Source organism: Vulpes vulpes, chromosome 8 (assembly GCF_048418805.1).
Source record: "Vulpes vulpes isolate BD-2025 chromosome 8, VulVul3, whole genome shotgun sequence".
Classification (NCBI taxonomy): Eukaryota; Metazoa; Chordata; class Mammalia; order Carnivora; family Canidae; genus Vulpes; species Vulpes vulpes.
Window position 1 is genome coordinate 51325903 of NC_132787.1, and position 22169 is coordinate 51348071.

At 42.3% G+C, this 22169-nt stretch overlaps 1 protein-coding gene and 1 pseudogene across 3 annotated transcripts in view; both read right to left on the bottom strand.

Annotated features, from left to right (window-relative positions):
* Nucleotides 1-22169, bottom strand: part of TUFT1 (tuftelin 1) — a 47165-nt gene that overhangs the window by 24208 nt on the left and 788 nt on the right. The window contains exon 2 of one of the 3 annotated variants that reach the window (XM_072766514.1): nt 21507-21720. The exons of the other annotated variants lie outside the window; for them this stretch is intronic. Coding sequence (XP_072622615.1) covers nt 21507-21536 — 30 coding nt within the window. The 5' untranslated portion in view covers nt 21537-21720. The remainder of the gene's footprint in view (nt 1-21506; nt 21721-22169) is intronic. 3 annotated transcript variants of the gene reach the window in all.
* LOC112907795 (U6 spliceosomal RNA) lies at nt 19363-19462 on the bottom strand (annotated as a pseudogene).

Consider the following 22169-nt stretch of genomic DNA (forward strand, 5'->3'; position numbering starts at 1 on the left):
TAAAGGAAAACTAAGAGAATTTCTTACCAATAGAGTACACTAAAAGAATGGCTGTAGGGGAACCTGTATGGCTTAGTTAAGTGTCTGACTCTTGATTTGGACTCAGGTCATGATCTCCAGGTTGTGAGATCAAGCCCCATGTTGGGCTCTGCACTCAGCACAGAGTCTGCCTCAGTATCTGCTCCTCCCCTGACTCTTGCACTCCCTCTCTCTGGAATAAATAAATAAATAAAATCTTTAAGAAAAAAAAAAAATGGGGCATCTGGGTGGCTCAGTCAAGCAGCCAGCTCTTAACTTTGGCTCAAGTCCTGGGATCCAGCCCACACAGGCCACTCTGCACTTAGCAGAGTCTGCTTGGGATTCTCTCCTTCTCCCTCTGCCCCCACCCCCACCCCCAGAGCCCTCCCCCCGCCCTCTCACTCACTCACTCAATCAATAAAATAAAATAGAACAACAGCTATAAAAGGTTTTCAAACAGGGGGATCCCTGGGTGGCTCAGCAGTTTGGCGCCTGCCTTTGGCCCAGGGCGCGGTCCTGGAGTCCCAGGATCAAGTCCCGCACTGGGCTCCAGCATGGAGCCTGCTTCTCCCTCTGCCTGTGTCTCTGCCCCTCTCTCTCTCTCTCTCTCTCTCATAAGTAAATAAATAAATCTTAAAAAAAAAAAAAAAAAAGGTCTTCAAACAGAAAGAAAACAATACAAAAGGAACTTTGGAACCTTAGAAAGAAACAACATGGATAGCAAAAACATCATTAAATACAACAGGCTTTCCTTTTCCTCTCGGGTTTTCTAACATGTTTGACGGTTGAAGATAAAATTATAACACTGTCAGGATGCCTGGGTGGTTCAGCAGTTGAGTGTCTGCCTTCGGCTAAGGGGATGATCTTGGGTCTGGGGATCCAGCCCCACATTGGACTCCCTGCAGGGAGCCTGCTTCTCCCTCTGTCTATGTCTCTGCCTCTCTCTCTCTCTGTCTCTCATGAATGAATAAATAAAATATCTTTTAAAAAAAAATATAACACTGATTCAGTTCTAAATGTACACAGAAGAGGGGTGCCTGGACGACTCAGCAGGCTGAGCTTCTTTTTTTTTTAAGATTTTATTTATTTATTCATGAGAGACACAGAGAGAGAGAGAGAGGCGGAGACACAGGCAGAGGGAGAAGCAGGATCCATGCAGGAAGCCTGACATGGGATCGATCCGGGGTCCCCAGGATCACACCCCGGGCCAATGGAGGGGCTAAACCACTGGGCCACTGGAGCTGCCCTGAGCTTCTAACTCTTGATCTCGGCTCAAGTCATGATTTCAGGGTCATGAGATCGAGCCCCACTCAGGCTCCATGCTCAGTGGGGAATCTACTTGAGATTCTGTCTCCCTCCCCCTCTGTCCCGTCCCCCCACACTCTCTCTCACTCTCTAAATAAAGAAAATCTTTAAAATAAATAAATAAAAGATACAAAAATAAACATATACAAAGGCAATATTTAATTTTATTATGAATGAGAGAGGGTAAAGGAAGGTAAAGTTTCTATACTTCACTCAAACTGGTAAAATGGCAACACCGGTAGACTGTGGTAAAATATATTTATAAAAGTGTAATTAATACCTAGAGAAATCATTAAAAACATTTTTTAAAGGTTTTATTTTTATTTGTTTATTCATAGACACAGAGAGAGAGAGGCAGAGACACAGGCAGAGGGAGAAGCAGGCTCCTTGCAGGGAGCCCGATGTGGGACTCGATCCCGGGTCCCCAGGATCACACCCCAGGCTGTAGGCGGCGCCAAACTGCTGCGCCACCGGGGCTGCCCTAAAAATTTTTTTAAAAAATGGAATCCTAAAAAGCTTTCAAGAGCCCACAAGAAGGTAAGGAAAATAAAACAGATATATGAAAAATAAAGAAAAAATAATAAATAAAATGGCAGACTTACAATTCCAATAATTACATTAAATATCAAGTGATCTAAATACACCAATTAAAAAACAAAGATTGGCAGAGGGGATTAAAAACATGAATAAATCCATGCTGTCTAAAAGAAACATACTTAAACATATAGACAAGTTAAAAGTAAGGATGGGAATAGATATATCATACAAACATTATTAAAAGAAAGCAAGAGTGGTTATATTAACATCAGATAGAGTAAACTTCAGAGCAAAGAGAATTGCCAGAGACAGAGAGGGACATTATATAATGTAAAAGAATCAATCCACAAAGAAGATATAGCAATCTCAAATAGATAGGTGCCAAACAACAAAGCTGCAAAATATGTGAAGAAAAAACTAAAGAACTGAAAGGAGAAATACACAAATCCACAATTATACTTGGAGACTTCAACATGCATCTCTGAGCAATTAATAGAATGTAGACTAAAATCAGCACAGATACCTAAGAATTCAACATCACCAACCAAGAGGGATCTAATCAACAGTTATGGGATGCTCCCCTCAACAGCAGAGTACACACTGCTGGCATGTACCTATAAAGCATACATTAAGAGAGACAGTAATTTGGACTATAAAACAAACAAACTTGAAAGAATTGATACCATAGAGAGTATGTTTTCTGACCACAGTGGAATCAAACTAGAAATAACAGAAAGATAAAAGGAAAAATTTTAAACACAAGGAAACTAAACAATACTTCTAAATAATTCTTGGGTCAAAAAGGAAGTCTCAAGGGCACCTGGGTGGCTCAGCTGAGTATTTAACTTCAGGTCAGGTCATGATCTCCAGGTCCTGGGATTGAACCCTGTGTCCAGCTCCACAATCAATGAACAGGGAGTCTGCTTCTTCTCCCTCTCCCTCTCCCCCTCCCACCATTCTGTTCTCTCTCTCTCAAATAAATAAAATTAAATTTAAAAAAATAAAACAAGGCAGCCCGGGGAAGCTCAGCAGTTTGGCGCCGCCTTCAGCCCAGGGCATGATCCTGGAGACTGGGGATCAAGTCCCACATCAGGCTCCCTGCATGAAGCCTGCTTCTCCCTCTGCCTGTGTCTCTGCCTCCCCCCACCCCTCTCTCTGTCTCTCATGAATAAATAAAATCTTAAAAAAAAAACACACATTAGATATTTAGTAACTTAAAAAAAAATGAAGTCTTGAGAAAAATTTTTAAAATCATTCAACTAAATAAAAATGAAAACACAAAATGTCAAACTCTGTGAGACATATCTGAGGCAGTTCTGGGGCACCTGGGTGGCTCAGTCAGTTAAGTGTCTGTCTGTGGCTAAGGTCATGATCCTAGGGGCCTGGGATTGAGCTCTACATTGAAGCCTGCCCCTATGCCCCCCATTCACATTCTCTCTTGCTTGGTCTGCTCTCTCTCTCTCAAATAAATAAATAATCTTAAAAATAAATAAAGCAGTTCTGAGGGAAATCCATAACACTAAAAGCATACATTAGAGAGGCACCTGGCTAGCTTGGTCAGTAGAGCATGCAACTCTTTTTCTTTAAAATTTATTTATTTGAGAGAGAGAGAGAGCATGCACAAGTAGGGGAAGGGACAGAGGGAAAGAATCTCAAGCAGACTCCCTGCTGGGCAGGTGCCCAATGTGGGACTCGATCCCACTACCATGAGATCATGACCTGAGCCAAAATCAAGAGCCGGATGTTCAACCAACTGAGCCAACCAGGTGCCCTGAGCATGTAATTCTTGAACTCAAGGTCATAAGTTCAAACTCCACATTGGACATATAAATTACTTTTAAAAATAAATAAATGCATATACATTAGAAAAGAAAAAAGTCTCAAATCGACAATTTAGGTTTCTCACTTTCAGATCAAGAAGAACAAATTAAACCCCAAGTGGGCAGGAGGAAAGAACTAAAAAAGACAAGAAATGAATAAAATTTAACAGAAAAATAAAGAAAAGTCAATGAAACGAAGAGGTGGTTCTCAGAAAGGATCACTGAAATTGATAAACCTCTAGCATGATTGGCAGAGAATAAAAGAGACACATATTACTAACATCAGGAATGAAACAGACTATTTCTATTGACCATGCAGATGCAAAAGCATGAACACTATGAACATAAATCTGACAATTTAGGGACACCCGGTGGCTCAGCAGTTGGGCAGCTTTTGGCCCAGGGTGTGATCCAGGAGTCTCAGGATTGAGTCCCACATCAGGCTCCCTGCATGGAGCCTGCTTCTCCCTCTCCATGTGTCTCTGCCTCTGTGTGTGTGTGTGTGTGTCTCTCATGAATAAATAAATAAAATCTTTTTAAAAAATTGACAATTTAGACAAAATGGACCAATTCATTAAAAAACACAAACCACCACAAATTACCTAATATGAAATAGGTACTATGAATAGCCTTTTAAAGAAATTAAATCCATCATTTTAAATCTCTCTAAAACAGAAATATCCAGGCCCAGGTGGTTCCACTAGAAAATTCTACCAAATGTTTAAAAAATTAGCACCATTTCTACATAATCTCAATCAGAAAACAAAAGAGGAGGAAACACGTTGCAATTCATTTCATGAAGCTAGTCTTACTCTGGTACCAAAACCAGATGGACATTTTTTTTTTAAAGAAAGAAAACACTACAGACCAGTATCTCTCATGAACATAAAGGTTCTATTTCTTAACATTTTGTTAGAATATGGCTAAAAGACATAAGACATTTCACCGAAGAAGATATACGGATGGTCAATAAGCATATACAAAGATGTTCAATGTCATTAAGGAGATACAAATCAAAACCACATTGAGGGTAGACCCGGTGGCCCAGCGGTTTAGCGACGCCTGCAGCCCAGGGTGTGATCCTGGAGATCTGGGATTGAGTCCCACGTCAGGCTCCCTGCATGGAGCCTGCTTCTCCCTCTGCCTGTGTCTCTGCCCCTCACTCACTCTGTGTCTGTCATGAATAAATAAATAAAATCTTAAAAAAAAAAAAAAAAACACAGTGAGATACCATTATACACCTATCAAAATGGCCAAAACAAAAAACAGTGACACCCACCAAATACTGGCAAGAGTGTGGAGAAACTGGATCGCTCACACACTGCTGGTGGGAAGGTAAAGTGACATAGCCAAAAAAGAAAAGGTTGGCAGTTTTCTTAAAAACTAATCATACAGGGAAGCCTGGGTGGCTCAGCAGTTGAATGTCTGCCTTTGGCTCAAGGCATGATCTCAGAATTCCAGGATCAAGTCCCACACTGGGTTCCCTGCATGGAGTCTGCTTCTCCCTCTGCCTTAAGTCTGTCTGTCTGTCTCTGTGTGTGTGTGTGTGTGTGTGTCTCATGAATAAATAAATAAAGTCTTTTTTTTTTTTAAGATTTTATTTATTCATGAGAGACACAGATAGAGAGAGAGGCAGAGACACAGACAGAGGAGAAGCAGGCTCCATGCAGGAAGCCTGATATGGGACTCGATCCCAGGGCTCCAGGATCATATCCTAGTCTGAAACCAGGCACTCAACCACTGAGCCACCCAGATGTCCCTTCTAAAAGCCAGTTTTGAAGCAAGTTTAGTGTGATGGAAATTAATGATGAAATATTAAAGGGAAAAAAGCAAGTACATAACTTTGTATGGTAGTATACTAAAAAAAAATAAGTGTAGAAAAATTATGAGGAATACACTAATATTTTAATAGTGGCCATTTTGGGGTAGTAGGGTTACAGATACTTATTTCCTTCATTATATTCTTTAATTTTTGTCCCTGAAAGTATTAATTTTTTGTTATCTAATTGTAGATTCATATGCAGTTATAAGAAATAATAGAGGGCACCCTGGGTGGCTTAGCGGTTTGGCGCCTGCCTTCTGCCCTTCTGAATAAATACATTAATTTTTTTTTTTTAAATTGGCTTTTAGGAGCGCCTAGGTGGCTCAGTGGTTGAGCATCTGCCTTTGGCTCGTGTCGTGGTCCTGGGGTCCTGGGATTGAGTCCTGCATCAGGCTCCCCATGAGGAGTCGGCTTTTCCCTCTGCCCCTTTCTCTGCCTCTCTGTATATCTCATGAATAAATAAAATAAAATCCTTTTTTTTAAATTGGCTTTTGGGATCCCTGGGTGGCGCAGCGGTTTGGCGCCTGCCTTTGGCCCAGGGCGCGATCCTGGAGACCCGGGATCGAATCCCACGTCGGGCTCCCGGTGCATGGAGCCTGCTTCTCCCTCTGCCTGTGTCTCTGCCTCTCTCTCTCTCTCTCTCTGTGACTATCAAAAATAAAAATTAAAAAAAATAATAATAAATTGGCTTTTAAAGGCCACTAGTATGCCACTGAATAAACTAATTAAACTTAGGTATTCAACCTAAGCCCCCTGTCCTTTGCTCCCACTTTTGTAGATTATTATCAAATTCTTTTTATTTCTTATATATTCTTTTTTTTTTTTTTAATTTCAGAAAACAACTTTTCTTTTGACAGTTTCTAATGAGATGATACACAATAGTACCAAGATCACCACCAAAGTTATTGCTTGGTCCATTACCCCTCAAGCCCAACTGACATTCTCTCTTCTTTGCAGAAAAAGAATCACATTTGGAGCAGTTAGACCTGGCCTCAGACACTGACCCTGGCTTTCATTTGTTGTGTGTATTGATTTATTCTCCCTCAGCTTTAGTGTATTAGTTGGTAAGATGCTTAAGTGAAAACACAGTGACTAAAACACATAGATATACAAAAGTTCCAGTTCCTCAAATTTCGATGTAAAGCTCCTCTTCAAAATATCTGCCAAATGGGACGCCTGGGTGGCTCAGCAGTTGAGCGTTTGCCTTCAGCTCAGGGCGTCTGCCTTCAGCTCAGGGCGTGATCCCAGGATTCAAGATTGAGTCCCACATTGGGCTCCCTGCAAGGAGCCTGCTTCTCCCTCTGCCTATGTCTCTGCCTCTCTCTCTGTGTCTCTCATGAATAAATAAATAAAATCTTAAAAAAAAAATGTATATTAACTTCTACCTCACACTATATACAAATATCAATTTCAAATGATTGCAGATTTCAATGTAAAAGGCAAAACTTTCCTTAAACTCAGCATAAAAATATCCTCCCCATAAAAAATATTTGATAAATTAGACTATATTAAAATTCTGAACTTTCATTCATCAAAAGAGAGTGCATGGAAATCCACAGAGCGGAAGGTATTTATTCCATATATATCTGGCAAAGAATATTCAGAATACATTAAGAATTCCTACAAAACCGCTGGGTGGCTCAACGGCTTAGCGCATGCCTTCGGCCCGGGGTGTGGTCCTGGAGTCCCAGGATCGAGTCCTGCATTGGGCTCCCTGCCTGGAGCCTGCTTCTCCCTCTGCCTGTGTCTCTGCCTCTCTCTCTCTCTCTCTGTGTCTCTCATGAATAAACAAATAAAATCTTTAAAAAAAAAAGAATTCCTACGAAACAAAAAGACTACAACATGATATACAGGACTGGATCCTGGATCAGAAAAAGTACATTAGTGGAAAAACCAGTAAAATCCAAGTAAAGCCTATAGTTTAAGGCTTTACTATAGAAAACTAAAACATTAGTTTTCTTAGTTATGACAAATGTACTATGGTTAATGTAAGATGTTAACATTGGGGGAAACTGAGCGAAGAGCGTGTAAGACTTCTCTGTAATATCTTTACAACCTTCCTGTAAACCTAAGATTATTCCAAAATAAAAAGCATATTTGAAGAAAGAGAGAAAGGGCAAGGAGGAAAAGAAAGGGAGAGAAAGGAGCTGCCCAACAGAAAAACGGACAAAAGACTTCAATAGACACATCACATAAGAGGATATCCAAACGGTCAATAAACGTCTGAAAAGGGTTCAGTATCTTCAATCATCATTATCAAAGAACTAGAAACTAAAACCACAAGGCAATGCTACAAAATACCCATTAGAATGACTACAAATGAAAACAAAAAACAAGTGCTAGGGGCTATGGAACAATCAGAACTCTCCTACACTGGTGGTGGGAACGCTCATTATCATAATCTCTTTGGAAACCTCTACCAAAGAGGAATATTTGCAAACCCTATAACATACTAGTTCTACTCCTAACAGAAATGCATACCTATGTTTCCCCTAATATCAAAAAAATTCTACCCATAAAAAAAATGATGCTAGAATGTTCACAGTAGCATTTCTCATAATAGCCAAAAACTAGAATGTATCCAAATGTTCAAGAATAAAATGGATAGGGACACCTGACTGGCTAAATAAATCCTTTGAGCATGAGACTCTTAATCTCAGGGTTGTATATTCAACCCCATGATGGATATAGGGATTATTTAAATAAATACATATATACATATGCACATAAACCCAAATTTTATTTTTTTAAAGATTTTATTTTTTTTTAAGATTTATTTTGAGAGAGAGAGAGAGAGCAAGCACATGGGAGGAGGGGGAGAGGGAGAGAGAATCTTAAGCAGACTCCACGCTGAGCACAGAGCCTGACATGGGGCTCCATCTCACCACCCTGAGATCACAACCTCAGCCAAAACCAAGAGTTGGCCCCTTAACCGACTGTGCCACCCAGGTGCCCCTAGAGATTTTATTCTACTTTTTAAATATTTAATTTATTAGGGAGGGAGGGAGGGAGGGAGAGAATGTGCAGGAAAGGCAAAGGGAGGGAGAGAAAGAATCTCAAGCAGACCACGCTGAGCATGGAGCCTGACATAGGGCTTGAACCCAGGACCCTGAGATCATGACCTCAGCTGAAACCAAGAGTCAGCCCCTGAACCAACTGGGCCACCCAGGGGCTCCTAAAAACTTTATTTTTAAGTAATCTCTACACCCAACATGGGGCTCAAACTCACAACTCCAAGATCAAGAGTCACTTGCTCTTCCAACTAAGCCAGCCAGGTGCCTCTAAAACCACATTTTTTAAAAAGATGTATTTATTTGTTTATTTTAGAGAAAGAAAGAGTGCATGAGCAAGCATGAACTGGGAGGATGGGCAGAGGTAGAGGGAGAGAGAATCTTTTTTTTTTTAAAAAGATTTTATTTATTTATTCATGAGAGACACAAAGAGAGAGAGAGAGTGAGAGAGAGAGAGAGAGAGAGAGAGAGGCAGAGACACAGGCAGAGGGAGAAGCAGGCTCCACGCAGGGAACCCAATGTGGGACTCGATCCCGGGACTCCAAGATCACGCCCCAGTACTCCAAGATCATGCCCCGGGCCAAAGGCAGGCGCCAAACCACTGAGCAACCCAGGGATCCCCCGGGGGAGAGAATCTTAAGCAGACTCTGAGCTGAGCATGGAGCCGGACACAGGGCTCAGTCCCATGATCCTGAGATCACGACCTGAGCCAAAACCAAGAGTTAGACGCTTGACCAATTGTGCCACCCAGGTGCCTCCTAAAATCACATTAAAAAAAAAAAAAGAGTAAAATGGACAAATTAAAATTGCAATATAGTCATACAATGGAACAGTGTACAACCATGAAAAAGAATGAACTACTGTACACAACGTGAATAAACTCCACACAAATGTTAAGCAAAAGAATTCTGACACAAGAGTTAAGATTCCACTTATATAAAAAGTATAAAAACAAGCAAAACTAACACATACTTTAGAAGTCACTCTAGCGGTTACCCCTAAAGAATGGGAGTAGGTAATGACTAAAAGGGGACAATGACTAGAAGTAGAGGTTTATTCTGAATATAGGGAATTCGGTCAGTTAAGTCAAATCATTTACTATCAAGAACTATCCTGTCCAATATGTCAGCCACTAGCCACATGTGGCTATCAACCATTTGAAATGTGGTCAGTCCAAATAGAGATGTTCTCTACAAAGCCACAGCACAAAAAATTGAATTCTTTCTATGCTGATCACTTATGGAAATGATAACCTTTGTATATATTGGGTTAAATAAGATATATTATTGGAAAAAATTTTTAATATAAAATTTAAAAATATATGAAAGATGGTCAACCTCATCAGTAATCAGTAACCAGAAATGCTGGCTAAAACAATAAGTGGGGCACCTGGGTGGTTCAGTCGGTTGGTCATCTACCTTCAGCTTGAGTCATAATCCCAAGTCCTGGGATCAAGCCCCACATGGAGCTTCTGGCTCGGTGTGGAGCCTGCTTCTCCCTCTCCCACTGCTCATGCTCTCTCTCACTCTTTCTCTCAATAAATAAATAAATAAAATCTTTTTAAAAATGTTTAAAACAAATTAATGGACCTAAAAAGTTAAAGTCTACTCTCTAAAAAAATAAAAACAATGAGTTTTCAGGGTGCTTGGGTGGCTCAGTCAGTTAAGTATCTGCCTTTGGCTCCCAGGACCCTGGGATTGAGCCTCACACCTGGCCCCTGCTCAGCAGGGGATCCTGCCTTTCCCTCTCCCTCTGCCGCTCCCCCTGCTTGTGCTCTCTCTCCCTCGGTCAAATAAATAAATAAAATCTTTAAAACAAAACAAGAAAAAAAATAAAAAAATAAACAATAAAAAAATAAAATGAAACAAGTTATAATTTGGCAGGGATTTCATTAAACTTAAAGATTTAAGTAGGGGAGACTGGGTAGTGCAGTCATTTGAGCCTCTGATTCTTGGTTTTGGCTCAGGTGGTGATCTCAGGGTCATGAGATGAAGGCCCCCCATCAGGCTCCATGCTCAGCCCCTGGAATCTCTCTCCCTCTCCCTCTGACCCTCTGGCTCATGCTCTTCTTCTTTTTCTCTCTCTCAAATAAATAAATAAATCTTAAAAAAAAAAAAAAGAAGAGGAAGAAGAAGATAAATAAGTATAAAAAGGAAACATGCAGATGTATGTTCACAGCAGCATTGTTTGTAGTGGCTACACACTGGCAACAGCCCAGATGATCTGCTGACAAGAAAATGGATGAATAAACTCTGGTACAATAGTACAATGAAAAAAAAAAAAAACAAAAAAACAAAAAAACAAAAACAAACAAAAAAAAAACAATAGTACAATGAACTCGTATTCATCTGTGAAAATAACTGAACTACAGCTTCATGCATCGACATGAATGAATCTTCAAATTAATGGTAAGTTTAACTAAGCAAGCTATATAGAAGGGGCACCTGGCTGGCTTAGCTGGAAGAGAATGCAAGTCTTGATCTCAGGGTTCTGAGTTTAAGCTCCACACTGAGTGTAGATATTACTTAAATAAATAAATAAACCAAAAAAAAAAAAAAGGCTAGAGAATACAGATAAAACTATGAATATAAAGTTCAAAACATGCCAAACTAAGTACTATATCACTTTTCCATGTAGGAAAACTATAACAAAAAGCAAAGAAATAAACACAAAATTTGAGACAGTGATCACTTCTGTGGAAGAAGCAGACGGTTATGAACAAGGCAGGACCCAGGCACTTCAAAAAGATTGATAATGTTCTCTTTCTTTTTCATGTTTTTAAAGATTTTATTTATTTATTTGAGAGCAAGAGCTCACACAAGCAGGGCAGAGAGGCAGATGGAGAAGAAGACCAGTTCCAGCTGCCCAGAAACCCCTTCACAGGCTTGATCCCAGAACCCTGGGATCATGACCTAAGCCAAAGACAGACACCCAACCAACTGAGCCACCCAGGCACCTGGGTTATGTCCTATTTCTTAAGCTGAGTGTTCAGTGCACAGCTGTCCATTTTATGGCTATGCCTTAAAACTTCCCATATATACAAAGCCTTTCTTTCTTTCTTTCTTTCTTTCCTTTTCTTTCTTTCTTTCTTTCTTTCTTTCTTTCTTTCTTTCTTTCTTTTTCTTTTCTCCCTTTCTTTTTTTTTCTTTAAAGATTGTATTTTATTTATTCATGAGAGACACAGAGAGAGAGAGAGGCAGAGACACAGGCAGAGGGAGAAGCAGGCTCTATGCAGGGAGCCCAATGAGGGACTTGATCCTCCAGGATCACACCCTGGGCTGAAGGCAGGCGCTAAACCGCTGAGCCACCCAGGGATCCCCACAAACCTTCTTTCTTGTTCTCAGTAGACCAATGGCCTTTTCTTCAGGCAAATCCTGCAGAAATAACATTTATAGACCAATGGATTGGCAAATGTTAAAGATCCTGATAATATCCAGGATTGGTAAGGGTGCAGAGAGAAAGAGTAATCTCATTTATTGTTAGAGAGAGTGTAAGTTTATACAAGCATTTTGGGAAGTTAATCTGACAATATTAATAAAAAGTATTTGCACATCTTGTAAACCCTTTAACCTAGTAATTCCAGTTTTAGGAATGTGCCCTATGAAAATCCACACACATTTGCCCAAAGACAGATGTGTAAAACTGTTGACTATGGTACTGTTAACAACAGTTACAAACTGGAAACAACATAAGTACCCACTCACTCATAGGTATGGTATCATCCACACTATGGAATACTACATTGCTGATAAATAAACTTCTGTGAACTGACAGAAAATTATCTCCAAGATAAAGAAGGAAAAAAGCAAGGCACTAATTCATAAAATATGACTTCCAATTTAAGTACATATACATACACATATATGTTCATAGTAATTGCCAACTCCTATATATAGCAATTACTATGTGCTGAGCCCTACTGGGCTCTACATGCTTTATATACATTAATCCATTTAATTCTCATAATACTACTATATGGTGAATATTATTATCAACATCCTTATTTCATAGATGACAAAACCAAGGCACAGACATTAAGTATCTTGCCCAAGGCCCTATAACTAACGAGGGTCAGAGCCAGGATTCAAACCCAGGTCCTGGGGCTCTAGAGTCGGTGCTGTTGATCACGATGCCAAGGGCATTTCTAGAATGTAAGCACATGGGAAAAAGCACTAAATTTATACATATTAAACAAAAAAAGGACAAAAGAGTAACGGAACCTTCAGTTACTTCCAGTTTTTCTGTTTTGTTTGTTTAAGATTTTATTTATTTATTTGACAGAGAAAAAGCACAAGTGGGCAGAGGGGCAGTGGGAGAGGGAGAAGCAGACTCCTGGCTGAGCAGGGAACCGGTACCGGGCTTGATCCCAACCTGAGCTGAAGGCAGACACTTAACTGAGTAAGCCACAGTGTTTTAAACTTTAGCAACAAAAATGTGTTTGTGCAGCCTGGTCTAGTAACACGTTTAAATAAACAGAAGGCAAGAAAAAGCGCTAAACTTGGAATTGGAGGTGGAGTCTAAGTCAAACTGAAATCTATTAGTCCTTGAGCAAGTCACCTTATCTCTCAGGGCCTGGTGTCTATCTGAAAAATGGTAGTGATAATATGTACCCTGCCTACATTTAAGGCAGACAGGTAGAGATGCAAGATAGTGTGAAAGTGCTCTGGAACCATAAATCACTCCACATACATGAGACAGCATTACTTTCCCAAGGAGCTCTGGGAAGACATGGAGGAGGGTGGGTGAGCCAGACCATCTACATGAAGCCTGTGAACAAATCTAGGATTTTTTTCTCTGGCACCTTGGCCTCCAAAACCAGAGAAGCCAGTCTGCAAGGCCATGAACTTCAACCCACAACCCCAGCCCAGACCTAAGGAGGGAAACCCAGGCCCATCTCTGAAAGGTGCTATTAGCTGTTTTCTGGAGCTGGAATGATCTCAGGGCTGTGAGCAGGTCCCAGGGAGCTTTAGGAACACCCCAAAATGTCTAGCAGGGTAGTCCCCTTGGGGACTCTCCAAAAGGCAAGATAGAAAGTAGAGCCTTCTTCTCTAGGGAAAAAGCAGCAGTTATTCACAAAGTAAGCAGCCTCTAACCTCATAAACATTCTCGGAGAAGCCCAGCCACCTCCAAATTACAGGCAGCCTCTTGCTTCTGTTCAAACAAATCTCCAGCTGTGAGTCACTTCTCAGAGCGGGGAGGGGATAAACACATAGCTGAAGGGTTAGAGATCAAGACGCTGAGGAGAAAGGATAGGGAGATAAAGAGGGAGGCCCCAGAGGTTCTCACACCCCAGGCTCATGTGCCAGGGGACAGATCTATGGGAAAATATGTTTTCCTTGCTCCCATTCCCCAGGCTGCTAAGGGGGCCAGAAGCAAGGGTGGCAGGTGAGGTCAAGGGTCTTTCTAGGAAGAAGTAGGGCAGTGGATACTGTCCTTGAGCTGGAAACCAGCATCCTTAATTCATCTTCACTCTGTAACCCATTCCTCCCTCACTCTGTCCCTCAGTCCCAATCCCCTCTCCTACCCGAAATGTATGCAATCTCTCAAACAGCTCCAGCAGCCACCTCAGGTGTCCCCTTCTGAGTAATGGGAATAGCCAGCTCCCAAGAGGCCAGGACAAGGAAAGCCCCAATAAAGTCACAGAGGGCCAGATGGGGTGGTTGGGGCTTACCCTTTCTGGGCTGCCACTACACTCTCAGATTTTGGGCAGCCTTGGTTCTGGCCTTTTACAAGGCTCTCTAGGCCAGAGATGGCCCTTTGTTAAGTATGACACAAAGAATTATTCCACTCCTTCCCACAGATTAGCCAACAAAACAGGTGTCTACTTTCTGTCCAGCTACCTGCCCAGAGGCATGGGCTGGACGTGCACTAGGCAGAGAGGCAGCTGGGGTGATTGGGAGGTGAAATGACAAAAAGGATTTAGGGTGGTACCCTACATGGGGTAGCCTTTCTCATTACCTGGAGACCTGGCCCACAGAACCGCTGGGGCGTAAGAGGCCTCACACACACTGAATGTGTACAGGAGGGCGGTGGGCTCCTGAATGCTCAACTCCTGCTGTGCCAGTGGCTCTCCAGGAAACCTGCCAGTGCACTGCCAGCCCAGATGAAGGGGCAGTTCCCCCTCCCCTCTGTAGTTATTTCATCATTTATCATTTTTGTGCCCCCAGACCCTAGAAGATCATTTCCTTTTTCCTCCTTCATCTACCCATCTCCACCATACCCTATATTTTCTTCTCCTCTTCCTGCCCCTGCTGGCCACGCTTAATCTAGGCACCAGCCTTCCTGGCACATACTTATTCCCCTAACTAAACCTCCCCACCCCTAGGAAACAAAAGTATTTCACAAGACTCTGCATTGTGACCCAAAGAGGCATGTACCATAATTACTAGCAGGCGGGGAAGCTTGTCTCACCTGCTCTGAACACATATGTCTAGAACCGAAACCATCTGGGTGAACACCCCATCCCCCACCCCAGAAAAATATGACAAACACCAAATGCCAGGTGATTGGGTAATTCCTATCCCAGATCCTTTGGCAGAGCTCAGGATGCCCCAAATTCCTGGCAGGCCTCTCTAGAAAGTAAGAACCTGGATGTTGTAAGGAGGAATTTATGGGTTAAGCTTGGGACAGGTGTCATGAATGGAAGGAACTGACAGTCGACAAACTTGAAAGGCTCCTCCTCTGCCCAGGAGTTTCTTCCCTACTCTGGTGTCACAGAGCCAATATTTAAGAATTCATTCATTCTTTGGAATAAGCCTCAATGAGTCCAGAGGAATCCTCTGTTAAAATCCAAATAATCTGACCCAGCAATTCCATCATAGGTAAGTCTCTCTAAAAGAAATTAAAATATACATCTATACAAAAAAAAGGGAGGGGAGGGGCACCTGGGTGGCTCAGTTGATTAAGCATCTGCGTTCAGCTCAGGTCATGATCCCAGGGTTCCTAGGATGGAGACCTACTCAGTGGAGAGCCTGTTTCTCCCTCTCCCTCTCTTCCCCTTTCTCATGCTCTGTCTCTCACTCTCTCAAATAAATAAAACCTTTAAATAAACCCAAAAAACATGTAAGTAAATGTTCAGAGCAGCATTATTTATAATAGACAAAAAAAATAGAAACTACCCAATCATCCACCAACACTTATCCATGATGAACATATGTGATAATATATCCATGCAATGGAATATCATTCAGGTTTATTTATTTATTTAAGATTTTATTTATTTATTCATGAGAGACACAGAGAGGCAGAGACACAGGCAGAGGGAGAAGCAGGCTCCCTGTAGGAAGCCAGATGAGGGACTCGATCCCTGAACTCCAGGATCACGACCTGAGCCGAAAGCAGAGCTGAACCGTTGAGCCATCCAGGTGTCCCATCATTCAGCTTTAAAAAGGAATGAAGTACAGGGGCCCTGGGTGGTTCAGTTGGTTGACTGCCTTCGGCTCAGGTCATGATCTCAAGGTCTTGGGATTGAGCCCCATGTCTGTCAGCAGGGAGTCTGCTTGTCCCTCTCCCTCTGCCCCTCCCCCCCGCTGGTGCTCGCTCCCGTTCTTTCAAGTAAATAAAATCTTTAAAAAATAAAATTAAAATAAAATAAAATAAAATGTAATGAAATACTGATTCCTGTTACAACGTGGATCAACCATAAAAACATCATGCTAATTGAAAGAAGCCAGTCACAAAGGATTGATCATACATTAGATGATTATATTTACATAAAATGCCTAGAACAGGAAATCTCAGAGAAAGAAAATAGACTAATGGTTGCCTAGGGCTGGGTGAGTGGGTTAAGAGAAAATGAAGAGTGACTGCTAATGGATCAGGATTTCTTTATGGCTGAAGAAAATGTTTTAAAATTGATTGTGTTGATGACTGTACAACTCAATGACTACACTAAAAGCCACTAAACTGTACATTTAAAATGGATTATTTGCACAGTCTATGAATTATGGCTCATTAAAGTAGTTACAGAAAAAATGAGGCCCATTGTAAACCTTCAATAAATCATAGCTTTAGTTAAAAAAAATTTTTTTTTTTTTTTAAGGAATAGAGTTCAGGAAAGACTTGGTATTAAATAATTCACCGGGGACGCCTGGGTGGCTCAGCGATTGAGTGCCTGCCTTCAGCCCAGGGAGTGATCCTGGAGGTCAGGGATCGAATCCCACATTGGGCTCCCTGCATGGAGCGTGCTTCCTGCTTCTCCCTCTGCCTGTGTCTCTGCCTCTCTCTCTCTCTCTTTCTCTCATGAATGAATAAATAAAATCTTTAAAAAATAAATAAAATAAAAAATAAACTAATTCAGCTTCTGAGATCCTAAAGGAATAATATCTATTCCAGTGTAAAGACAAAAGGTTCAAGCTATAGCTGACAGAAAAACTCCAAACCACCCCAGCGTTGAGAGAAACTCCCTAGCCAAGATTGATCAAGACAAAAAAAGTAGAGATGGAAAAAATGCAAAGATTCTGCGGAAGATTAATATTAAAGGGAATCATCTTACCAAAGAGCCCAGAGCATCATGGGACATCAAGCTGCCTAGGCCATGAGTCAGGAAAAAGAGGAAAAGGAAAGGGGCCTAGAGCAGGATGCTAAAACAGGAACCCTAACCATCACTCTTCTAAGACCAGTCCTGGCTGAGATGGTACCAGCAAAGGTTAATCTGGGTGCACTATAGGCCTCTTCTCATCCTCGAGACCCTCTACTGGCAGAGGCAAGGGGAAAGGAAGAGATAAGAATAAATGTGAACACGATGAGAAGGAGCAAACCTTGACCAGACCAGGGAGTTCTCATACTCTTCCTCCATCCCTTGGGTGGGGGGTCTCATGAGAGGCCAAAACGATCTCATTTATGCCAGTAGGAAGAGCAAACAGAAAATAAGAGCTAACACCTGAGCACTTATCATGTGCCAGGCACGGTGTTTAATGTTTCATACATTTTATTTTATTTAATCCTCACAACATGGGACACGTGGGTGGCTCAGCTCAGGGCGTGATCCCAGAGTCCCAGGATTGAGTCCCACATCGGGCTCCCTGCTGGGAGCCTGCTTCTCCCTCTGCCTAGTCTCTGCCTTTTTGTGCGTGTCTCTCATGAATAAATAAATAAATAATATTTTTTTAAATAAATAAAAACCTTAAAAAAAGAAATCCTCACAACAACCTTATGAGAAGGGTGCAATTATAGCCCTGTTTTACATGTGAGGAAATGAAGACTGAAAAGATTAAGTAATTTACTGAAATGATCTCAGGCAAAGCAAACATCAAAGCCCTGACTACAGCCCCACTCTAGGGTCAGATTCCCAGGGCCAGGCTCTTAACCACAATGCTACTAACAGAAATGATAGTTCAGGGGAGCCTGGGTGGCTCAGTCGGTTAAGCATCTGCCTTCTGCTCAGGTCATGATCCAGGGTCCTGGGATTGAGCCCCACATCGGGCTCTCTGATTGGTGGGGAACCTGCTTCTCCTTCTCCCTCTGCCTGCCACTCCCCCTGCTTGTGTGCTCTCTCTCTCTGTCAAGTAAATAAATAAAATCTTAAAATAGAAAAGAAATCATAGTTTAGCCAAAAATTGTGATGTAAATACACTGGGAAGATGGGAGAAGAGAAAGGGAGTGTGTAAGGGGTGGGACTATAAACTTTCCTATAATTTCTACAGCAGGAAGCCAATAGATGTCTAAAACCTATAAATCAAGAAGCATCACTAGAAGCATATTATTTAGAAACATGAGGGTAAACACCAAACAAGAGTGCTAAGAGTTGATGGTGGTGTCTCCATGGGACAGGGTTTGGAGCAGGAAACTGCTTGCTATTTTCTTTTCTAAAGCCTTTTGATAATATTAAATCTTTTTAAAATCATGTACATATATTCCCTTGATTGAAAAACATTTTTTTAAGATTTTATTTATTTATTCATGAGAGACACAGGTAGAGGAAGAAGCAGGCTCCATGCAGAGAGCCCAATGTGGGACTGACGGGGGACTCAATCCCAGGTCTCCAGGATCAGACCCTGGGCTGAAGATGGCGCTTAACTGCTGAGCCACCCAGGCTGCCCTGAAAAACAATTTATAAAGAAAAAAAGAGGACCACCTGGCTGGCTCAGTCAGTAGAATATGCAACTCTTGATTTCAGGGTTGTGAGTTCAAGCCCCACATTAGGTGTGGAGCCTACTTTTTTTTTTTTTTTTTTTAGAAAAAGAAACAGATCATTCAAACCAAAGTCTAATGTAGTGAATTTCTGTTGCTTTTGCTACACAACTTCCATCTTCCTCTACTGGTAACAACACTTGGTTTTGCTCTGGACAATCTCCCTCCTTTACTGGATAATCTGGCGGGACTGTTTATCAATCAAGGAACCCTACATTGCCCTACAAGATGGGTGAGGGACCAATGACAACCTCTCCTTGGAACCTTGGACAGAATGGCAAAAAAGAGCTGGAACCAATACACTCAGGTGTAGAAACCCTCCACTTATACAGATCCAAGACTTTCCTGGTTCACTTTTTTAAATTGAATTATAATTGGCAATGTTACATTAGTTTCAGGCGTACAACACAGTGATTTGACAACTCTAGAGTTATGCTATGCTCACCACAAGTGTAGGTACCATCTGTCACTATACAACGCTATTGGGATCCCTGGGTGGCGCAGCGGTTTAGCGCCTGCCTTTGGCCCAGGGCGCGATCCTGGAGACCCGGGATCGAATCCCACGTCGGGCTCCTGGTGCATGGAGCCTGCTTCTCCCTCTGCCTGTGTCTCTGCCTCTCTCTCTCTCTCTCTCTCTCACTGTGTGCTTATCATAAATAAATAAAATAAAATAAAAAAATTAAAAAAAAATTTACAACGCTATTATATAACACCATTTAAAAACAGGGAATGCTTCATGAGTTTGCATGTCACTCTTGCACTTGCTAATCTTCCCCATATTGGTTCAATTTTAGTGCATGTGCTGCCAATACAAGCACCCTTGGTTCACAATTTTTAAGCTTTCCCTTAAATTCTGTGACTGCCCATTTTCTCCTAATAAATTCCTCCTCTGCTTAAGTTAGCTAGAGTTCCTCTCTGCTGCTTATAACCAAAGGAACTTAATGGGAATGTCTAATAAAAATGTCTGAGGTTTGTTTCTGCTTCCATTTGCCAGTATAACTTACTCAGTGCCTTGCAAACTCCTCTGATTTAAAAAAAAAATTTACCTCAAGATCTAATAAGCATACACACACATATATAATATGTATACATACATATAGCTGAGACAAAACTTTTGCCAAAAATATCCACCCTAACACTCTGATAGCGCGGATTCTATTTCTTATTTTTCTAAGACTTTATTTTGTTTAGAGCAGTTTTCAATTCACAACAAAATGAACAAGAAGGTACAGATTTCTCAGGGCCCCCTACCCCCATACACGCATAGCTTCCTCTATTACCGCTATCACCCACCAGAATTGTGTATTTGTTACCAAGAATGAATCTACACTGACACATCATAATCACCCCAAGCCCATGGTTCCCCTTAGGGTACACTCAAGTAAAGTGAATAAGGTACATTCTGTGGATTAGGACAAAAAAAAAAATCCTCTGTGCTCTAATCATCTCCCCTCTACCCTCCAAACTCCTGGCAATCACTGATCTTTTTGTTGTCTCTAGTTTTTCCTATTCCAGAATGTCATATAATTGGAATCCACTTCTTTTCTAATGCTAGGGTTCTAAATCACTGGTGGTGATGATCTGCAGTTTGAAAAACATTGGCTCACTGTACCTCCTGCATCTGCCTCCAACAATAAAATTAATCCAAAGACTATATTAGCCATATTTCCACATCCAAGTGTGATGCACCAAAAGGCACATGGCCTAGCTGATAGGGAAACATCAACAGAGTCCCAGGGTCCTGACTCCCACTAGGACATACCAATCAGTTAAGCTGTCTACACTGCTGACACCAGGAGAAACATCTATTCATTTGCATACTCAATCACTCACTTGGTGCCCACACTGACCATTCACTCCATGGTGTGAATATACTACAGCTTCCTGGGGACTGTCCAGAGCCATAAATTCTAACCTAGCGCTGGCTCAGAGGAGAGGAATTCAGGGACAAAGCCTGTCTCCTGACTGATTGTTTACCATCTCCTCCTGGTCCTTAACAGCTCAGGAATGTCTCCAAGAACAGATTCCAGTAATGCTTATTTCATTCGCAGCTTTGAAGTACAATACCTCTCATGTCCAGCCCAGGGAAAAGGAATAAAGGGAATTTCTATTTCCCCTTGTTCTAAACATCTCTGATTAGGTTCAAACTAATTCATAGCTGGATACTGACTGAATTCTTTACTATTCTCCTACTGACTACTTCTCCCCCATGAGGCAAGGAACAACAAAACATCAAGGGACAGAAAAGTGTGTCCAATCATTCTCAACAGTACCAATACCTTGGACTTAAGACCCTCCCAGATCTCTTTTTTACAATAAGCAAAAAGAAACCCAACACTCCTCTCCTGTATTTTCCTCATACCCGCCTCCCTACCTCAACCATTCCAAGACAGTGAGCAAGAGCATGTAGTAGATCTGGGGGCTGACATAATAGAGGATGGATTTCTTTATTGCTAGGAGACTGGCAAACTACAAAAAATGAAGGATTGGGGGTTTGGGCAGTAGCTCGACCTGTAATGTGGTAGAAACACTCATAGACTGGACAGAAATGGAGAGGAGACTGTGAACAGAATTAAGTGATCATCTGCACCCTAAACCTGAAATGAGAAACTATCCCACGAGTTATTCTGAAGAGCCATAATTGGGGTGCAGCAGGGTTAGCTCCCTCAGGGGGCATGCTGACACTAGAAGCGAGGAAGGGACTCAGATACAGAGCGAAGGGAGGGGGAAAGGAGGATACACACTTCCCATCACCTCGGCTCCTATTTCACTCCCCCCAAAATAACTTGAAAATCCATGAGACAGTACACACGTATTCTGGGTCAAGTTCCCCAGCAAAGCCTAGAAGCAGCCACAAGGTACCGTCCTCTGCCTTCGAAGAGGAAAAACCATACGGTCATCCGGGGTGGAGAGGAACCAGGGCCAGGGAGCCAGGGAGTGAGACTTGTTAGCACTGGAGGCCGTCCCTCTCTCTCCTCAACCCGCACGTCGTCCGGAAGCTCTCCCGCGGGTCACTTCCCTTCCCTTCGCCTCGGTTTCTGGCAACTCCTGCATCCACCTGCCCGGCGCCTGGAAGCTAGACCCGGAAACGAGGTGAACAAACCGTCCCAGGAGCCACTGGTTGGCCGATGGGGGTTGGGGAACCAGGAGAGCTGCAAGGGGAAGGAGAAATCGGGGCAGAGTGGTGACCCGCAAGCGGGCAGCCTTATCCCTCCTAGCGAAAGGGGGAGCTCCTGGCCACCTGGGCGTACCTGGAGACCTGCCGCCCCACCCTGCGGTTCAAGCCCTGGGATTTTACTCCCTATCCTTTGTCTTCTTACTGACCACCCAAAGCACCATTAAGTTCTTGGGAGGGCCTCTGAGACCACAGGAAGCACAGAAGAGCCTCACCTCCCCGTCGGACACCCACAGTCCCAAACACAGAGATCCTCCTACGACCCACGGGACGCCCGAGGAGCGCGCAATGGATCCCCGCGCGGGGTCCCGGGAGGAGCCGCAGAGCCCTCCAGGGGGCAGGGATGCCCC